General features: G+C 40.6%; 1 protein-coding gene across 4 annotated transcripts in view; it reads right to left on the bottom strand.

The window, feature by feature from the left end:
* Positions 1–4,206: 4,206 nt before the first annotated feature.
* The window catches only part of FNIP2 (folliculin interacting protein 2), a 52,353-nt gene continuing 35,692 nt past the window's right edge, over positions 4,207–20,867 (bottom strand). For all 4 annotated transcript variants that reach the window (XM_055794176.1, XM_055794177.1, XM_013295332.3 and 1 more), the window contains 7 exons: positions 20,304–20,450; positions 19,991–20,160; positions 15,362–16,679; positions 14,501–14,657; positions 13,137–13,337; positions 9,371–9,486; positions 4,207–8,085 (listed from right to left, as the gene is read on the bottom strand). In XM_055794176.1, coding sequence (XP_055650151.1) covers positions 8,007–8,085; positions 9,371–9,486; positions 13,137–13,337; positions 14,501–14,657; positions 15,362–16,679; positions 19,991–20,160; positions 20,304–20,450 — 2,188 coding nt within the window. In that variant the 3' untranslated portion in view covers positions 4,207–8,006. The remainder of the gene's footprint in view (positions 8,086–9,370; positions 9,487–13,136; positions 13,338–14,500; positions 14,658–15,361; positions 16,680–19,990; positions 20,161–20,303; positions 20,451–20,867) is intronic.

Raw genomic sequence — 20,867 nt, 5'->3', positions numbered from 1 at the left:
GGATGGGACCACCCAGCTCTGAGCTCTCCAACCAGACCAAGGTTTGCAACTTCCTCAGCACAAACCATAAAGCCCATACCAGCTTTCCCCAGGGCTGGCAGAGCAGTTGCTGGCCACTAAGAGACACGCAGAAAAAGCTTCACGTATTTAGAAGAAAAGAGAGAACACTAATTTGAAAAGCAGCAAGGTGGGGAGAAGGCAAGAAGAATTTTAGTATGATCCTAGAGATTAACTAGTAAGATAAGGCCCTTAGCAGCAACACAGTTCAACCATCACAAGGCTCAGGATAGGAAGCCTTCTGACGATGAGAACAGTTCTTGATTTACCAGCTTCCTTGTCTATGAAGAGCGCAGGCACCCACACCTGGGACGCCACCAGGTCTTCTTCAGAGCTTAATTCAAGTATACAGTAATGCACAGCTACTCCTCCAGCTGCTGCCACTAGCCAATGAATTACCTACGACACTCAGAATTTATTTGGCAATGTTACAAATGGGCTTTGCGTCTTTTGCTTTGGGTGTTTACCTGCTACTGAGCGCCAGGAGAGAGGGCTGCGTGCCGGGGGGAGAACATGGCACACTGAAACGGGGGCAGCGGCCTGCCCGCAGGGCGTAGCCACGGCTAAGTCGAACGCAAATGGTTTAAATACCAGAGGCCTGACAAACTCACTTGAAATACTGGTGGCTAAGGTATGTCCCCGTGCCGATGTGGGTCAGGTCACCCCCAGGGGACAGGGAGGGGGCCCTGCTCAACCAGCCCCTGGGTTCAGTCACGGCAGGGACGTCAGGCCCTTACACCAGACCGTCAGAAGTGCAGTTATGGCAAACAGCGGGGCAAAGGGAAAACTCAGCACTAACTCCATTTTTGGTTTATGCTCCCGCCTACAGTCTGCTCCGAACGTTCCTGAACAGTGGTGTCACCATGCAGGGCCAGGCTAGCTGGGGACTGGGGCAGCCGCGGAGGCTGCAACGCTTCGGGCAGCCCAGGCACCTCTGCTTCCCAAACCACCAGGCGAGGTGCGTTCGCTCCGTTAGAAACAAACCTGAAGAATTCAAGCGCCTGCACCGTAACTGTAGTGCCCCTACCCAGGGCACGAAGACCTGAGAGTTTGGAAACGTGATTTTTAATTTCACGTTGCTCATGGTGCAGCCTTTTCAAGGTCAAAAAGTTGCATGTTCTAAGGAATCAAAAGTAGTTCAAGAAAAAATACTCAAACTCCCTACATTTTTCAAAGCTAAAGTGAACAATTTTAGAAGATTTGTCCATCTAAGGCTAGCAGAGCCTGTGCAGATCTTAGGAAAAAAAAAAAGATGATACAATACTGTAGAAAATGAAAAATGAAAACATTTACATGACAGTCTGTGCAGAAAAGAGGAGAACACACACACGCAGACCCACCCTCATTTTGCCTAGGGAAAAAGAGATGAGGTAGTTAAATAAAGCTAAAATAGCAAAGGACCTAATTGAAACAGTTTTGTTATGTACAGGGTTGGAACTCAATCCAATCAAAGGGAAAACATTTTTGCAAGCCAAATATCCCAGCCCTTGACCCCACGGCACTCATATCAGGCAGCAGAACCGCTGCCTCGGAAGATCTCAGCAGCCCCCAGTGTTGCTCCATATTTCCACATCCACAAACATTTCTCTGCCCGTAGGAGTGGGAGCTTTCCTCCTTGGTGGGGAATTCCTTCCTCAGGGTAGCTTTCTCTCTCTCAAACACCATTTTGTCAGACCACAGCAGAATCTCTCCTGTCGCTCCAAGTGGAAGAAATCCAGTTCACGAGATCGTATTTAAGTGCTTCACTGTCACTCCTAAGCCCTTCAGCCTTGTGTTGACCTTTAGGATTTCGATACAAAATGCTGCTCTACTTGTACTGCTTAAACTGTTTTAGCTTTGGGATTGTGCCAGACAGACAACTGACGGCAACTATTATAAGAGTAATTTTCCAGCATGTGGATTACTAGCATGTGGCCACTTAAGCTAATTTTATATAGGATCAGAAGCCTTACAGGTCACAGTCTCATGGTTTGCCACTCAACCGCATGTCCAGTAGGGCCCAAATCCTGTCTCGTATGTCCAGTCATGCCCCCTTCAGCCAAATACATACAGAAAACCAAAGAATATGGTGCATGGATAATTAACAGAAAGCTTTGCTATGTTATACGACTTTCATTTAGAAAAGGAGGGAGAAAGACCGGCAGAATTTTGGCACAAGGCTTGCTTGCTTTGGGGTATGGTTCAGGTTTCCTTGTGCCTGCCGTAGCCTTGAACTCCTTGTTATGAATAAGGAGAATCTCTTCATCAGTTCTGTGATGCTCCTTGCCATTTACGTGAGAGGGAAAATGGTTAAATCTGTTGCTCACCATTAGTGTTCATGTTGTTTCAAGTCATGTCTTCTGAACAAATAATGGAATTCGCAGAGTTTGAGAGTTTTTCAAATCTAGGTATTATTTTCTCTTTTGCAGCTGTCAGTTCTAGAAGTTCCTTGGCAGCCCTCTCAGCCATACCATGCAAGTATTTATTAATACAGGTCTCCAACCCTTCCCACCGCCTGGCTGCTCTACACACGTGCTAACCTGCCACAGTCCCAGTCACCCAAGTTCTGAAGGAGATTAGCTAAGTCCCTTTAGTCCAAAGTTAAGCTGTTGGTCATGTCAAGTGGTTTAACTACATATTTTCAAAAGCAGGGAAGTCAGAGCAGAGGAGCTTCATGGAGTCTTGGGAAGCCCAGGCTCCTGCCCTGCACAAACTGCCGAGACACTCCAATGGTCCACAGCTATCAAAGACAGCAGAAGCTGGAGCCATCTCAGTCCTTTGCTTTCTTGTTCCTAGCTAAGAGGGCTCATCTCTTCCCTTGCCTTTATGCTGGCACTTACTGGAGCCAAATTCAACTCAGCAGACAATTACCAGCAGCTTTTTTTTTTTTTTTTTTTCCTGCAAACACGCTGCACCTGGCTATGAGTGATTCAATGAGCAACAGCACAAGCCACAGAGCACAAGCCACTTGCAGGTGCAGCTGTAGTACGACAGCAGCAAAGCCCAGACAGGGCAGTGGGGTCTCCCCTTGTTACAGCAGTTAGCTATTGTTTCAAGCCTTCTCATGAAAGCACAGGCTTGGAAAGAGGCAGGCAGCTACACAATTTAGCAAGAATAGAGCTGGAGTGAGGCTACAGACAGCACTGTCATTTGTTTTGACACTAAAAAAAAAAGCTTCCATTCTCATAAACACCCAGTCTGATCAACCTCTATAAGAGGTCACTGTGCAGGAGTACTAAAAGAAGCACCAATATCACAGGAGTCATAGCAGACACACAACAGACTTTTCTTCTTATTTCAAGTGTGCACACAAGCATTTAGCACCTTTAAACATGAGAAAATAAGTACATTTATCTCCAAATACTCCAGAGCAGCTAGACCAGAAAGCCAGAAGCTGTATTCAAAGCACTGTGAAAAGTCCTTGATGCCAAAGTCCCTGGACTTCTGTTTTATCTCCAACCCTTGTTAGCCTGACCAACAAGCAAACAGCAAACATTTCTGTCTACTGGTAAGAAGTACTTAGAGCCTACAAATCAGACTATAGCTCAGACACGTTCAAAGATGTTCAGCATAATTACAGTTGATCACTTCTCCATTATTTTGTAAATAAGGACTTTCCAGTAAGCTGCAGAATACCAAATAGAAATTCAGGTCATGGAGAGTTTGACACAAATTGAAGACCTCTTTATTTTAAACTATTCATGTCAAGCCCATTAACCAATTCATAATATAGTAGACACAGGGTGTCACTCATTCCTGTTGGGTTGAGTAATTTTAAAATTGGGTATGTTATGTAATAGTGACACATTTTTCAGACAGCTCTTTTCATATGCATTTGAGCTAAATGCCAGCCACACAGGTGTGTGGAACCTCTGCAGGAGAGAGGTATTTCAACAGTCAGTGTCTTCACTTTTTTATTTTTTACAGTTAGTTTTCACACTGTAAGAGCACTTGTTTACATAAGTGGGGTAAAGCTTCCAAAAAAGCGTTCAAGACAGTGTTCAATCAGGTTCGAAATTTTGTGAAGCTCTCCCGTTAAAGACACTTCTTGCAACAGTTACTTACTCCCCTAATGGGTTATCGAATGTCCATGCGCTATTAGATCTCAGCTACAACAAGAACAGCTATTTCAGAAGTCTTAAAAAAGGAAGATACCAAATACCACTTACATTCATTTCAGAAAGTTTATTGCACCAAATGCCGCAAAGAAATAGACCAAAATGATAGTGTACATAAAAAAACTAAGAAAAAAACTCATGTAGTTTGACATTGGTATTCAGTCATTCCTAAAAAAGCCTATGCTCTCCAAACATGCAATAGCAACACACATTTTTTTTTTCTACTATGGAAAACCTGCTATGTACGTCAAATTAGCCCACCTGACCTAAATAAAACAAAATAAAAGTCTAGAGTATATTCAGCAGTTCAGACTCAACTTTGATTTGGGTCCTGTTAACTGAAGTAGAAGTTATACTTGAGGGATAAGCGATCATTTTGTGTAAACTTTATATACAAAAGATCAAAAGATTGGTCTGTCTGAAAAGGGTTTTGACTTGAAGAGTAAAGATGTATATAGTAGGGAGTGGGGAAGATCAATCCGTAACTCCAGAGGATGCCACTAGAAACGTGAATTACAGAATCAATGTTTGTTTCTTTTGGGCAGAAGAAAGGTGTATGTACTAGTTCAGAGAGTACCCACTTAAAATGTTTAGAACTTGGTATTTGGGGGTGGGTGGGTGGGTAAAGAATTCATACAGAATAATACAATTTCGCAGTTCATTCCTCCCCTCTGTATATGAAGGTTTAGTCTTGCCTGAAAAAAGCGTACATTCCTTAAATTGCACTGTGTAAACTGCATTTATGTGGGATTTTGGAAAAGACTGTGCACTCCCACTTAACCAAGAAAGTATGTATTTAAGTTTACAAAAAACTACATAATACTGATAAAAACAACTTTGGAATATTTGAAAATTAAGCTACATTATCAATTTTAAACACATCTGTACATTCATATCACTTTTCATCCTATTAAAATAAAACAGTAACATGCCCTAAAGATGTCTAACAACACATCTGTAAATACTTACTGCCCTGTCATGCCACACTAATTTACACAAACAGCAAGATGCTACCAAAAACAAATTAAAGACTTGGAGTCAAAAAAAGCCCTAGAAGGTGGAATCCTGTTAACTGAGGTAGTACATTTGGTGGAGGGGAAAATACATATTGAACTTTCTTTAGACTAAAGCCTTTTAAAGGTAATAAACAGCTTTCATATTGGATTTTCTTTCCCCCAAACCCAGAACTGTCAGAACTGGATAGTTCATCATGTAATTTCTGAAGAGCAGCAAAATGTTAGAGAAAGCAGCAAGAACTATAAAGTTTTAGCCTGGGCTGAAGAAAATCCAAGTGCTTTTGACCATCAGCTCACACACCACCCATAGGTTAAATTTGATGTCTGGCCAAACAGCAGATTATTAAGATTTTTTTTTTTTTTAATAGTTCATGTAATAAAATCTGGTGTTACTGATCACGGTGTTAGCTTTGAAATCACTGAATGTTGGCTGACCTTTGACTTTCTTAGTACACTATGATAACAAAAATGTATTTCTACGTTAGCACATATTTCTTTGAAGAATTGTCAAGAGTCTGTGCAGATAAAAGCCCAAGTAACACTTTAAGAAAACTGGAACTGACTTTTAATGAGCTCAGCTACTATTTAAGATTGGTAAGAAATAGAGAAAGTACATGAAGACTTCTATATACACCCAGGGAAGCAGTTTCATAGTCTTATACATGCACGCGCAACATTCTCCATCACAGGGGTAGTTTAGGACTATGTGACTTGCTCTACGGTTCTTACTTAGTCTTAACCTTGTGGAACAGAGAGTGGTATCTGCCAACAGCTAGATGCAGAGGTAAGTTTACTTTCCAGCAGCTAGAAGGATTCACAAACCAAAGACAAGAAAAGTTTGCTTAACTATAAGCAGTAGGAGAAAACCCTGAACCATAGAAAGAATTTAGCCTTTTTGGGCAGACTATTAGGGACAAGTATGAAAATGTGATAAAAGAAACATCTGGAATGTCAGGTCAGAAACACAGCATATAAGAAACAGCTTTAGAAGCGTTGTATCAGAATATTAATTATCCCTCCACTTGGAAACAACCTCTCTTCACAGTAGGTCAGTCTACCTGTTACCCTCAAAAAGCAACACAAGGTTAATCAAGACCCCTATGACATTTAAACAGCTTACAATATGCGCATTTCATTATCTCAAATCATTTAAAGTTTACTGTAGAAAAGTCCAAACATCAAGGTAGTAGGAAATAAAAACACTTCTAATAAAAGCATGTGCCTTCAGTGTTAAAAATCTGTAATCACCAACAAGGAGAACTCACAACCGGTGACCAGGAGTTTCTTATTAGAATTCGCTATTCCCAAGCTATTGTGTTGCTAGCAATTTGTTTGCAAGCTGCCAGTTTCAGACACCTTATTCATGCTGGCTCACAACAGAACAGTCCAACATTGAGTTTTCCATTTCTTTAAGAATGTTTGTTTTGATCCTTTGTTCTCTCCTCAGTCTGGTCCATAGTTTCACATCCAGCTTAACAGTGCTTTATGCAAAAAAAGTTTGGTTTTACATTCATGTTATCAACCACGTGAAAACAGTAAAATACAAAATTTTATTTTCATTTCTAGAAACAGAGAAGGCCAGTATCAGCTAGTGGAGTAGTTTCTGGTCTCAGAGTAGTTAACCTATTAAGGAAAGGCACCCAGATGATAGTTCAAGATTTCTGAAGAATCAAAAAGGGTAACTGCAAACATTCATAGTAATACCAAATATTGGGGTTTGCCCCCTACATTTTGTTTTACTCCAAACAATGGTCCTCTTTTATTCCTACTTAGAGTGACAACTAGTAGCTGGGAAAAGGTGGTAACTAACACTTTTGACTAAAGGTTTGGTGGGGGTTGGTTGTTGCCTTTTATTTCCCCAGTGAGATTGTCTTCAGTTGCTGCCAAGCGCTCGGTGTCGGTGTGCACGGACATGTGCTAACAGCACTGGGATCGTACAAAAGTTTGTCAAACTCTTACTCCTTGGAGATAGCAATACTTGATGACACCAAGACACAGGTTTAGTTCCCAGGACTACAGTCATACAGAAACTCGAGAGTTATTAAAGTTGCATCAGCAACAAATGTAAACTTGTAGCAGAAACTCCATAAGGCTTTCCCACAAAATCCCTATCTCAGAAGTCCATTCCATTCTAGCCATGGGCTCATTTGAATGCCTCCTCATTAAAACAGAAGCAGCCACAGCTTTCTTAACTTCTTGTCCTTAAAGGGAAAAGTCACATCACCTCATACACACCTCTATTCCCACAAAACATTTGGCTGCTGAATCCAGGTTCCTTGTTCTGAGCCCATCACTTCCACTATATAAAATCACACATATGCTCCACAAGAAAAATCATGTCCCATCTAATACACTTGTGTATAGGAATGCTATATACATAGTTTACAGCTCCTCCTCCTTCCCAGTAAAGAAACATGCACCACACCACACTCAAGTGTAGTATTACAAAATCCATTCTAAAATCCATTCTAACCCACTTGTTCTTTTAAACTGTTACTTCATGGTTTTGAGCAGCGTTTTGGATGGCAGCTCCTGGTCTGCCACATAGTGTTAACTTTTGTCCTTTGAGTAATAACAAAATGCAAGATGCAGTCATTTTCTTGATTTAAGTCAGAAGTGAGATTGTATGAAAAACCTGAATGCCTTTTACGTTATGTAAACTGAAGTCCTCCGATAAAACATCCGGATGAAATCAGAATCAGAAGGTGGTAGAACGTACAGTCATCACCTGCTTTCCTCAGCGTTCCCCTTTACCAGTGTTTGGCACCTCTGTTCTTCATTCAACATTCCCGTTCCCTTTATTTTACTTTAAGGGAATGACTATCCTGAGATTTTTTTATAAGAGTATTTGAGCAACATATGGGGAATGAGTACTTGCTATAGCAGCCAACAAAGGCAAGTCATTGGATTCAATCCTAGAAATTAAAAAAAAAAAAAAAAAAAGAGACAGACTTTAAAATATAGTCACCTTCACAAAAGAAGAGAAACAAGAAGATATTTTTCATCCACTTTAAAGAAACTGGAAGTGTCTTGCTATAACTGAGTTCATTGTTTAATTATTATTTATTGCTATTACTGACAACATACCAGTAAGGGTAAGTAAAAGTGTTTGAAACTAGGAAGTATGCTACCATTTAAGCCAAAAGATAGCAGTATTACATTTTGTGGTGTATAATATTTCGTGGTTTAAATAAAAAATTTTATTTATTTGCCCAGCCATAAGTCTTAGCTTGTAGTCTTGCCAGTCTGTAGGCACCAATAAGCTCAGTTTAAGAAAGTACTAAATGTCAGCTTATGGAAAACTGCATTTCGTGTTTTGAATATAACTCAGTTCACCATATAGTAGTGCTTTCTTAGCAAAAATGACCAAAAGCTGTAATTATTAATTATGCAATAACAGTATCAAGAACATCTCTCAAATGCAACAATCCGTTTCCAAACATTTCCAAACATAAAGCTGATCTGAGGCCAGAACACGTGTGTATATGCACACACACACAGAAAAGTGCCTGTTTCAGGGTTTCACTATTTACAACTACATTTCTCAGTATGAAATCTTGGAACAGTTTGGATACAGATAAATTAAGTTTTACCTACAGTGCTAAAAATCATCTTGGGAACCAGAAGTGTTTAGGTTGGAAAAGACCCTTAAGATCATACAGTCCAACTGTTAAAAATGTGTATTTCCTTCTTCCCCCTTCCCCCTCTTCTGCTGTCAGCAGGTGCATCCCTGAAGGTTGTACACCAGTCAAGTACTATTATTAGAAGACAGCTGCCAAACAGGACACCTGCTTTTTGAGAACTCCTTTTTGTTCGAGATACAACTGCACCACCTAACGTTCCAAAAATTCTCAAGTATTTGTTGGGATGAAGTTTTCATTAAGGAGATCAAGACAGAAAGAGTGCATATGAATCCACGGAGAACCTCCTAATGACCAAAATCCAAACTTTCTTCATTCAGAAGATATAAGAATGACAAGTAATTTGTTCTTCCTGTAGAAATGGGCCGCCTCCTGATTTTCAGATGGCTCAGTAGAACCCATTTTTACACTTTATTAAGTACACGAAAGAGGAGAGTGCTGAATATGAAGAAGCAAGCACGTCATTGTGGGAACAAGATGTCAACATTCAGAAACTGCAAAGGCAGATAAACTGCCTCAAGTTTGGCCATTGGTTAAAACAGATACCTGCAATACTCACCCCAATACAATTCCTAGTTCTTTTACATGCACTCTTGTATGTCCTCGCAGATACTCTGAAAGCATTTTGCTTTTGAGATACATCTCTTGTAGTCTATCCTCAAGATGCATTATGCACTGTAAACACAGACCAAAAACCTCAGAACAGCTTTAGCAATCGCATGCAAGTTTTACAGAAATGCAAGCACATCATTTTAGTTTTTATCTTAGCTAGAGCATCTTTCAATCTAAATCTCTGCTCTAAAATCCAGAAGAGGCAGTTTGCTTCGTTACAGCTGTACTAGCAACATCGAACAGCTACACTACTCCCTCGAAGGGGAACCCCCTGGTAGGACTGGGGCATTCCAGCCTTCCTGGGCAGCAAGTTTGTTGCACTTACTGCATGTGCATTTTCCACTCAAGTCAGCCACAGCATTTCTGCTGACTCTAGATGTTTTAACCAGGTTCAAAGACACCAAAGACATCTTACTACGGATCAAACCAGAATACCTGGATCAAGATGTCTTTGTCAGTACCATTTTTTCTGAAAGACTCAGTTTAGATAATAGCTTCTAAAATTAGTACTCTAGCTCTAGAACTCTCCCATTCAAGAAACTAAGATTCAAGAAGTGGAAGACACCATTATCTTCATCATCATAAAAATTATAGCTCTTTTTTTCCACTGCTTTACTGTATAAGCTAGTTACAAATCCCTTTTAGGCATTTGTTTTTATTAATCCTAGGCACTTCCAGTTTAAAATTGCTTAAGCATTTGACACTGCTTGCCAAAAGGTAATAGTTCAAGTTGAAACACCAGTTTAATCACTCCCCTTTTCTTTCAGCAGCAGCATGCTAGAAATGCAAATTATTTTTAAATATGTCATATGATGCATGGTAATTTCTCATACACCAACTGCAGGAGAGCAGGTGAACCTTTGTTTCAAAGAGAGAGGGTTTATTTTGGGAAGACAAGACCAGTAGGTAGGATGTCTTATCAGGTATTTTGTTCTAGGACAAAAGGTATATTCAATTTGTCATATTCCTTCTTTCCACTGGGATGGCCACTTCAAAAAAAAGTTAAATTAGTTCAGCTCTCCAAACTCCAGGAGATGAAAGCAGGGAGTGCATGTAGAACCTCACATTATCAACTGCACAGTCACCCAACAGAGACAGCAATTACAAACAGTACCTGCAAACAGCTTCAGGCCATCGCCCAATGTACTTTTTAAGTTGAATGGAAACCATAACTATTAGAAAAAAGATCCTGTGAAACCAGTTTTGCCAATTAAAAAATAATGAGGAAAAAAAGGACAAATGTTTATAGGTAGCCTACCATGTGTTTTTCTGATGTTTGGGAGCAAGATGATTTTTAATGATTCTCTGAGCTTATACCGGGTCTTATTCATGGAAGATCAAGAGGCATTTTAAAAAGCATCCAACATAGTACTAGAATAACATCACTGCCACCAGTGAAGGAAAGGCAAAAGCTTTCTGAGAGCAATTTGGATCTATTTGCTTCAGGCAAGTTTTCACTCAAGTTGTTATAACCCTTCTGATTCTAGGCACGAGGGAAACATGATTTTTCCGTTACCGGTAGCCCTAATGCAACAGCTTATGAGCAGCTCTGCAGTGGTTCAGGGCAGCATGCAGCTGATCCACAAAGCAGCAGTTCAATATATCTAAATTCCAGTACTTGTGCTAATATATAATGAATTATTTTTGTAGTTGTGAGGCAGCAAGTAAGGAAGAATGCCACTAGAAGAGATTTCTCTCTAAAAAAAGATTCTTTACTTAATATTATCTACTCATGAATGCCCATAAAGAAAAGACATTTTCCATAAGCTTGCTACATCGATCCATTTTATGCAAAATGTGCACAGCTTTGGGTTTTTTAATGTTAGCTTCCTCCACAGCTTCTCTCATTGACTAAATGGGGGGTGGCAGTGGTGGTGGTGTAAGTCAAGTCACTTCTAAAAATAGAAGAGTAGCTTAAAATGAGTTTAAAGGTGCAGTTAAAACTTTTGATGTATTGCTGATATGCAGCAGTTGCTATCATCCCTTCCCTCTCACCCTGGCACACTGCAAAGCCCTCTGTGGTATGGCTACCAGTCTGAAGTGCCACAACAAAGACAACACCACTCGCCTTTCATTTGGTCCAAAGTTGGGTTTTGTGGGGTTTTTTACTCATTTTCTCATTTTACTCAATTTACTCATCTGAACAGTAACTGCATGTAAAGAAACGTGCACTCCTAAAGGAAACTTCAAACATGCTGCATTAAGCTCCTCTCTGATCAATATTAGTATTTATGTTTTTGCCAAAATTTAGATCAATAGAATCAGTACAACAACAAAAAAAGTCACACTTCTTCCCCTAGAGTTTAGTGGAACACTTCACTTCCACACACTGATGGCTCTGCTTTAGCAAAGAGCTGTAAAATCCACCAACAGAAGGATCAAAGTATCTCTAACGTTTATGATTGAAAATTTACAAGCTACTAGCACTGTCACTTCAGTGTTCCTTTTTGTGAGAAAAAGGAAATAAAAAAAACGCCTGAAAAACATTCTAGCACCAAACCCCTCCCACACCACACAAAGCATACAGAAATGGCATACACAAACCTCAAGACAACACTGGGAAGAGCACCTCAGCTGCAGAACCAGCTATTCAGTTAAAAAATGCCCACATTTGAAGGTATTACTGTGCAAATGTTAGGATATAATTTTAACCAAAGTTGCCTATTTTCTGATGCTCAAAAGAAAGCAGAGACAACATTTACAACATGTATTTTGCCTAGCACTTGACTTCAAAAACTTAAGTGTATTCGGTATCAATAATTTTATCCAAAACAATGCCAACTAATACTATTTACAGCTGTTACTGTTTAGCTCTATCTTCCTCTTCCATCTGCTAGCGCAGCCGTTACACAGGCTTCCTGCAAAGTTTCTCGATGTTTTCTGCTGAAGGACAGACCAATTCTGTTAATTGAGAAAGGGGTGACTCCTGAAAAAAAGCATCCCATCTCCCCTCACCTACAATTCTGTACTAAAAACTATTATAATTACCACTGTTAGACTTGTGGGTAATACTGCTGTAATCAGCAAACCCATTATTGGTGATTTGCTCTGATGAATTCCACTCCTACCGAGGACAGGGAAGGATGCTGTGGGACAGGGAGTATGCAATACGACAAAGTAACCCCCCCTGCCCCAAGGGTTAGCAGCTTTCAGCCTCCTCCCAGCCATCCTAGGGAGGCAGCAGCATGGCTATCCAAGACACCACTTGCTGACAGGGTTGGCTAAAATATGTCTATAACAAGTAAACACACAAGCACAATTATTTGGGGAGGCGAGATAAGTGGCATCCACTGCATGGGGTGGGAGAGAAAGCCCAAGAACAGAAAGCTGTATGCTAGAAACAGGCTTGGGGAGATAGACGCTTCAACAGCAAACAGTAGAGGAGTGTGGAAATTATACAAACAAAAAAATAAAAGCCAGATTTAAGAGTCCTAACTGTAAACAGATGAGGACCATGCTAAAATTGCCTAAAGAACTTGTTTTGGCCTATGTACTTCGGAATAGTTAACTTTGATCTATTAGATGTAAGTCACAGATGCAACAGGATACTGTTTTAGGACCGTACCATGCATTCTTTTAAGTACGTTGTCCCAGCTCTGCATTATTACAGGCGTTTGTTTATTGGTATAGCAACATGGCACACAAAACTCTGCACTTGCTACCTAAGCTAAACAATTTTCATTAGCTTCAATCTTCAGTAAAGAAATACTTACAAAGTCAGCTGGGATGTTGAGTTTGTAAAGCTGTAAAATAGACTGCAATAAACTGGATACTTGACTTGAAACCAAAACATCCTTGCCTAGCTTCATATTGTCCATCATCTTCCTCTGGCTTGTAGCTACTTGTACGTTCCATTTATCTGTGTCTGCAATAATGCAGACTGCTTCTGCTATGGGCTCATCTAGCACTGGATGCTGCAACAGATAGAAAATTACAAACATGACGTGGCACTTCCAGATACATTTCTACAATCCAGTTTGAGGTTCCACTTTTATTCACGCTGAAGCAGGGAACAAGAAAGTGATCCAATCAATGTTTTTGTCCACTAGGAAGCCAAAGGCATCTCAAATATTACAAGGAATACCAACTTCAGTGACAGTTTACATGCAGTCACACCGTGTAAGTCTTAACTGCCAATTTGATCAAGGCATTTAATTTTAAGTAGTGCTTCAAAATCACTATTCCAATAATTCTTTTCTCCAGGTATTCCATCTTCCCTGAAAAGGTGAGTTGCTTCCAAAAAGTAGTAATGAAAACTGAAAAGAGTAATAATTATACTGATCCAGTGATGGTGAAAGTATATTTAATGTTTCAGAGATACGTGCGGGACTTCACTATGACAATCGAGGCAGGGTATGCATGAAGAGGCAGCATTGCATTAGATCCATCTGATGATGTTTAAAGAAGTTATACACACATCACTGTTTTGGATAGCACATGAACTCATTCCATCAGGATGATTCTTAATTACTTTCAAGGTGTTAATTACTAGATAAACATTTAAAATTGCATACTAAGGTCACACAGTTACTTTAGTGAAAGGTTATAAATGAATTCTATAATTTACAAGTACCTCGAGCAAGAACACGGCACAGTCCTTACCTATAAACAATTACTTTCTGTAGTCAGTCATTTCTGCTACAGTCTAGTGTAACATCAGCCTCCACAAGACTTCATCTCCCTTGCAATGGATGCCACTAAGTGGCAAAATAAGATGTTTCAACTTTCATATCATTTTTGTGAAATCTAGGTAACTCTGTCTGCTATTGTGGCTGAAAAAAGAGAAGCAGTTTGCAGCTTGAAGTTGCCAACAATTTTCCTTGTGTTTGCCTTCGAAGATAAGCCTTAAGAGAGTATGAAAGAAAGCACACACGAGAAGGCAGGAGCAAGTAAATTCTTGCGTGAACTGGCTCTGCACACAATGAATTCAGGGCTTACACCTTTCAAGAAGGAACACATGTCAGGTGTGGCTGTTAAGAACAATCACGTAGAACAAAACCTACTCAAAGGACCTGCTTCTGTAGATGTCAGTGATACCACAACTCCTACTGTAACTCAGAACGGTTCTTTAACTCACATGCATTGCATGAAGTAGGTCTGCTAGTAGACACTGCCTAAGTTTCTCATCATTATTTATTCCATGCAGCACTAGATCAGGTATATACGTATGACAGTAACCACCTAGAAGTGATCTTCCAAAATTTTTCACACACTGACTGCTGATTGTACTTGACCTGAAATACAAGAAAGACAAAGCAGGTAAGATTCTTGCTTGACAAACTGCGTTCAGATTTTACCTGAATGCAAAAACTGGTTTATCACCCCTGCTTCTACTGCAAGTAACAATCAACAATTGTACTCAACATACAGTAAACAGGCAACTTTACATGTATTAGAGCTTCTGGTACATATGAGCTCCCTATTCTGCAGCTAACAGATTTGCTGAATTTGAGCTTTCTCCAACGCAGCCAAAGTAGTAAACTCTTTCCACCTACCTTAAGCATCAGCAAGCTCCACATGCACCAGCTGTAAAGCTCAAAAGTCTTCCAACAGGGTGCCCTTATTTATTTCAAATCTGTTTTGATTTGCCAAGTATGTCAAATCTAAACAGTTACCAGTTTAAGCAAAATTTTGCTTGTCCTCAGAAGTTCTGTCTACATTAAACATTGCAGGCGGTTATAAGAGTTTGATCATTCTCTATTAGACATTTGAAGAACACTTTTGTCACAAAGCTTCACTACCTAAATCTGCTCTGTCTTGTTTTCTTTTTGCCAAGCCTGTTTACAAGAACCTAACCACACCAGTGTCTGTTACAGATAGGTTTGCAAGGAATTTAGTCAAGATCCCAGAGGATTTCCCACTTTAAACACTGAAACTTCTCTAAAGTAGCAACAGCTTTTGACTCCATTTAGTTCTAAATTAAACTTCTTTACCTTACCTTGGTAAAGGAAGTTCCACTTCTGCAAACTCTTCCAGTCTTTTGCTGACGTTATCGTGATGCACTTCATCAGGGATACAACAATCACCTTCTTCATCGCTGGCTCCAAGAGCACTGTCTGAACTCTCGTTCCTTGGAATGTCCCCTTCAGCTCTGAAGGGGGTTTTCCTTCCAGCATCCCCATAGGGGACATCTTCAGCACCTACTTTAGGGGAATCCTGTTTGATAGCCGAACCTACTTCTATGCAGCCAGGGGAACAGTTCTCCAGATTGCCAGAGCATAAAGTTCTAGTTTCTTTCAGTCTTGGCAATTTTACAGTTTCTACATTATCTGTGGGCAAAACTGGTTCACTAGATACCATGTTCGCTAAGTTTGTTTCAGTTCCTTTACTTTCTGTATGTTGGTTAAGTATACCCTCCTTCCCCTCACGAGGTGGGATTTGTGCGTAACAAACAGTATGTTTACTGAAGTGTATAAAGGCAGCTTCAGAACTTTCCTTTCGATTCTGGGAAGCATCCACAGCCAGATTTGTGGGACTTGAGGCACAATGTATCACCTCTGGATTTTTTTTTAATGCCTTCAGATTTTCTTCCATTTCCCTTCTATGAGTTTCTAAGTCTGACTCTGGTGACGCAGAGCTTCCAATCTGAAAGGTGACCTTTTCCAAGTGTGAACTCCTGTGGCCAGGCCTTTCAGGACAAGGTAATGCAGATGACCTACTAGACAACTGCTTTTCCACTCTTCTCTCATTCTGGTTCTTGTTTTTCTTCGTATCCATTAAATCCTCCAATTTAGATGGCTCTTCAAAGTGGTAGGATACGATTCCTGTATCAGTGACGGTTCTTTTCCTCCCATCAGCTGCTCCTTTACGGAAACTGCTAGTTAGACAATCAACAGACATTTCAGAGTTCTGACTGGACTTTCCTATTGCTTCCCTCTTTTCTTTTGAGGAGGCTGGGATAGCACGAGTGCTTTCTGGGTCATGTACCCACTCTGCAATACCACTGTTCTTACTTCCATCATTCTTTGGAGGTAGGATTGGAGGCACAAGAGCAGGCTCATTTTTAACAGTGACAACCACATAATCAGACTCCTCTACCTCTCCCTTTTCCAGTGCAGTTGTGATCTTGCTTCCATTTAGCACCTGCTCTCCTTCCCCAGCCTTCTCACTCCATGTCAGCTGATTTTCCTGCAGCTCAGAGCACCGAATGAAATAAGTTAGAACATAGAGCAAGCGCTGCACCAACTCCTTGCGTTTCCCAACAATAACAGTTCGAGTCAATCTAACTGGAGAGCCTATGGCACCGTAGAGATCGCCTATACAGGAAAACAAAAATTTCACATGCTTATGTTTGGTTGCAATAAAAGCTATACCATTTAAATTCAACACATTTTGAAAGAGCATTTACTATGGACATAAATCAGACAGCTAATTTCTTTCACAGTAAGTTCATAAGAATTTAAAACAAAGAATAATAAAACAAGTCCCTTGGCACTTCTTATACCTGGCTTTTGTCCAGAAGGGTTTTGGGAGGGATTAGCTGCCATTGCTCCATTTCTTTCTGTTCAAAGCCACTAAGGTTTTTATTTACACGATGCTTGTAAGATACTATCACTTGGAAATTGACACAACAGGGTGTGAAGAGGAATACAGATCAAGCTAAACTCTGAGGCCAGGTACAGTTTTTTTTCTACTCATGTTCTTTCACATCAAAGTTATTCTGTTTTATTGCAGTCACTTTTTCTGTTAAACACAGGAATTTTCATACAGATAAAATCCGAATTAGATTTTTCAGGATTACGTTATGAAAAGAAGCAAAAAAGGATTCAATATTAGCTTAATAAATAAGGTTCTGAAAAAGAGAGGCATGTAAGTACCTTACGTGCAAGGCACGTGTACTTCTGTGTACTTGGAATCAACCTTGCTAACATGGCAGGGGATGGCGGAGAACTAGAAAATACATTCACTACTTAAAATACAACCGTAATATGCAAGGTAGGTACTACAACAATCTGAATCCCCGCCAGGAACTGCTTATTTGCTAGCTCATTCATCATGAAGAACCGCTTTTTGAACAGAACTAATGCCATACATATCCTACTTTCAACATATTTGTTTGTGAGAGTGGTAACTATCTTCCAGCTGCCTATAATCCTCCATCAGCTGAAGGGTTTCTACTCCAGAAGTCCTGGGAGAAGTAAGCATAGATAGATAGCCAGTATAAGAACATTCACACGCTCTGTCAAATCAAGATGGGTTAACTCAAGAAATGTCAATTACTAGCCTAACTTAACCCAGCTGTCTTCACCTAACATCCATTAGAAGCACCCACTAAATTATCTCTGCCTAACCAAACTGTGGCAGACAACACCAGCAGATGGGGGACAACCACCAAAAGCTCAATTTTCTTTAGCCACTGTAAGTGTTCACCTTGAAAGCAGGCTTCCCTGCCTTGAGGCTTCACCAGCTACCTGTTAACCTACCAGACTGCTTTAGATGCCAAGTCTTTGCTCGGCTGCTCAAATGTTCTGGACCAAGTTTGCTACCAGGATTTTGTTTTAGACCTCAAGAAGCAACACTAAATTAAAGTCAGGATCAGACCTCCAAGAAGGTTTTTACTAAGGGCAAGGGGACCGCTGGTTTCAACATGAGCAGACTAAAACAGGACACACCCACGAACAAAACAACACATTTATGTTCTGTATGTCAGAGGAGGCTGGGCATAAAAGGAATAAGGCTCCTGACTCCATTCCTGCAAAACAAGGATCAATGAGACAGTAATTCCACTGCTCTCACTGTCTCCCCTGCCAAGATCTGCCATCTCCCACGATGCCAGTGATGCGCTGCAGAGGCTGCTGTGTGGTAGCATCAACACCCTTGCAACTAGCCCCAGAGCCTAACATGCCAGCAAATTCATTCCTCAGTGACGGAAAATGGGCTTGCAACTACTACGCTGGAATTAACCTCAATGCCCGCTGGGCCACAAGGACTAGCAATTTGGAAAGGAAATGGGAAGATCTCTCTTTACTTTTGAGTTGAGCACAGTTGCTACGGAAATCAGATTCAGACTTCATGTTCATTTGCACAATTGACTTTATATAAATCCACTATTAATAAGACAGCACAAAAAGTCAAAATTGTGGTCTTCAAAACATGCTAATGACTACTGTTAAGACCATTAGATTGAAGCTGATGTTTAAGAGACAGCATTATGTCTTCCTGACAGTAGTACTTACAGTTATATCAGTATGTAATTCTAATTGATACATAATGTGCAATGAAAACATAGGTCTGAAGGTGGAGAGACAGGTACGTCAAAATCACTTCCGTGATAAAAAGTAATTCCCATTTTATATTCCCCGCCCCCCATCTTTTTAAAGAGGGAAACCAGCAGAGGGCAACATCTCACTTTCCTTACTAGTTACTGCGGAACACCTAATAATGGCTTTGGGGCTTTGTAAGAACAAGACAAAACTAGAAAGCATTTTGAGTTCAGGCACCCAGACCTTGGCTAGGCCAATGCTGGTAGCAACATACGGCCTGGGAAGGCGAGAAGAGAAACAGATTCTTGACTAGTCACCAGTGGTGACTCCTGGGAGCGACCACAAGAACTACTGCTGACACTACGCCTCCAGCCCAGCTGGTTTTTATAACCCCAGGCCTGGCTCCATCCTCAACGCCCTGAGCAAGCTTGCATTTTCCCCTCCGAGCCTAATCCACTACTCCTTTGCGTAACATTTTAAAAGACATCCTGAAACAGGAAACACTCCTACTACAACTACACGGCCATTGTTTCGCATCAGTTTCACAAAGACTGCTGAGAACAACAAACATAACAATTAGCAAGAAACACAACTAGTAGCATGGTGTAAAAACATTGCTTTAGTGTGCATGTATGTTACTTTACATGGCAATACAGTGTATCAGTTAAGGCCAATCTGATGTCAGACTCACAGCTGCTGCCAAGAGGAGGAGGAATTTTCAAGAATTTACCACTGGCAGCGTTATTCTCCCAGCTCTCACTCACCTACTCCTTCGACAGGAAGTTATTTAATCCCCTGTATCAAGATAACTTAAAAGCTGCAAGATATTTGTCAGAGAACAGCCTGAGGAGCTGGGCATAGAATGAAAATTTGGCCCAAGCCCACTCACATAACTGTGCATGAATGGAAGTGCCAGACTTCTACTCTGTTGCCCTGGTGTCTGTCCTAGCTCCGTGAGAAAGGTAAAAGGAGACAGCCAAGGCAGTTGCAACTACAAAGGGCCTCCAGGGCTCAGAGAACCCCCCTCAATCCAGTCTGTTCCCCTCTTGTACTTCCTAAACTGCTTAGATCACACACAGCACTTGCACAGGCTCAGTACTTCTATACCAAGTTATTTAATCAGACAGTTTAACAGAGGAGAACAACAAGGCATCAAGGAAAAAAGCAGAGTACTCGGGCTATGCAAACAGGGCTCTGAACACTCCATTTAAGCAGGCCCAGACACCTGTTGGTAGCTCTGCACAGCTGGCAGCAAGGTACATCAGCAAATGTGATCTGGATCACAAGCAGCTCTTGGGTAAGAGGAGTGGGTGCAGGAAGGTGCCCGTTATAGAGAAATCTGAAGCTTCTCATTTCCTACTGACCAAGCTGTGCCCAGAGAGGGTTGTATGGATGGGATTTTGCCAGCATGTTCACAGACTGTGATGTACGCTTCTCGGAGAAGGCCTTTATGGGAGGATGGTCAACCGGCATTACTGTTGGGACCCAAGCCAGATGATACGTCAGCACTGCTGTTAACAAAGCAGCAAAGAACCTAGGAAAAAGAATATGACCAAAGTAACACCAGCAAAAAAATATTCCATTAAGTGCTTCAACATATCCACATGTACTGGGAAGCACACAATCTTTTTTTTTTTTTTTTTTTTTTTTAAGAAAAAGGGGCAGAGGGAAGCTTACTGATTTTTGTTGATCTGTTCTATCAGAAATGTAAATTCTTTAAGAAAACGCTGGCATAGCTGGTTCTTTTCCAGGGTGCTAGACATCATATTAAGCCACACAGGCTCTGCAATCCTTGGAACAGAATATAGGTTCCAGATGGTAACTCTGCTCAAAGAAAATTCCCAGAAAGCAAGTGTTAACGTGCACATTTCAATCTTGCAAATACAAGTAGCCCCTTTCCTCTTCTATTGTCCATTGATTTTTATTTACTTTTTGTAAGATCTAGGATACTAAGCAAACTAGAAGAATTTTTACTCTTCCAGTAATTACTAGTAGTTACTAGTGTCCCAGAACACTAGTCTGTTCAGTTCAGACTACCACTAACAGTGTCCATGTATCAACTAAGTATTTGTCTTCCCTTTCTTGCATTCCCCTGTGTACTTGTATTCAGAGAAACGATTCAGAAATAATTTTGAGGGGGGACAGAACACATTCTGTTCATCACAGTGATCCAATTCCACATTCCAGACATTGCAGAAATTCCATCCCACTAAAGCCTTATCTTTCTCCTGGATTGCTTTT

This window comes from Falco peregrinus, chromosome 2, assembly GCF_023634155.1.
Source record: "Falco peregrinus isolate bFalPer1 chromosome 2, bFalPer1.pri, whole genome shotgun sequence".
NCBI lineage: Eukaryota > Metazoa > Chordata > Aves > Falconiformes > Falconidae > Falco > Falco peregrinus.
This window is presented reverse-complemented; position numbering and strand designations above follow the sequence as displayed.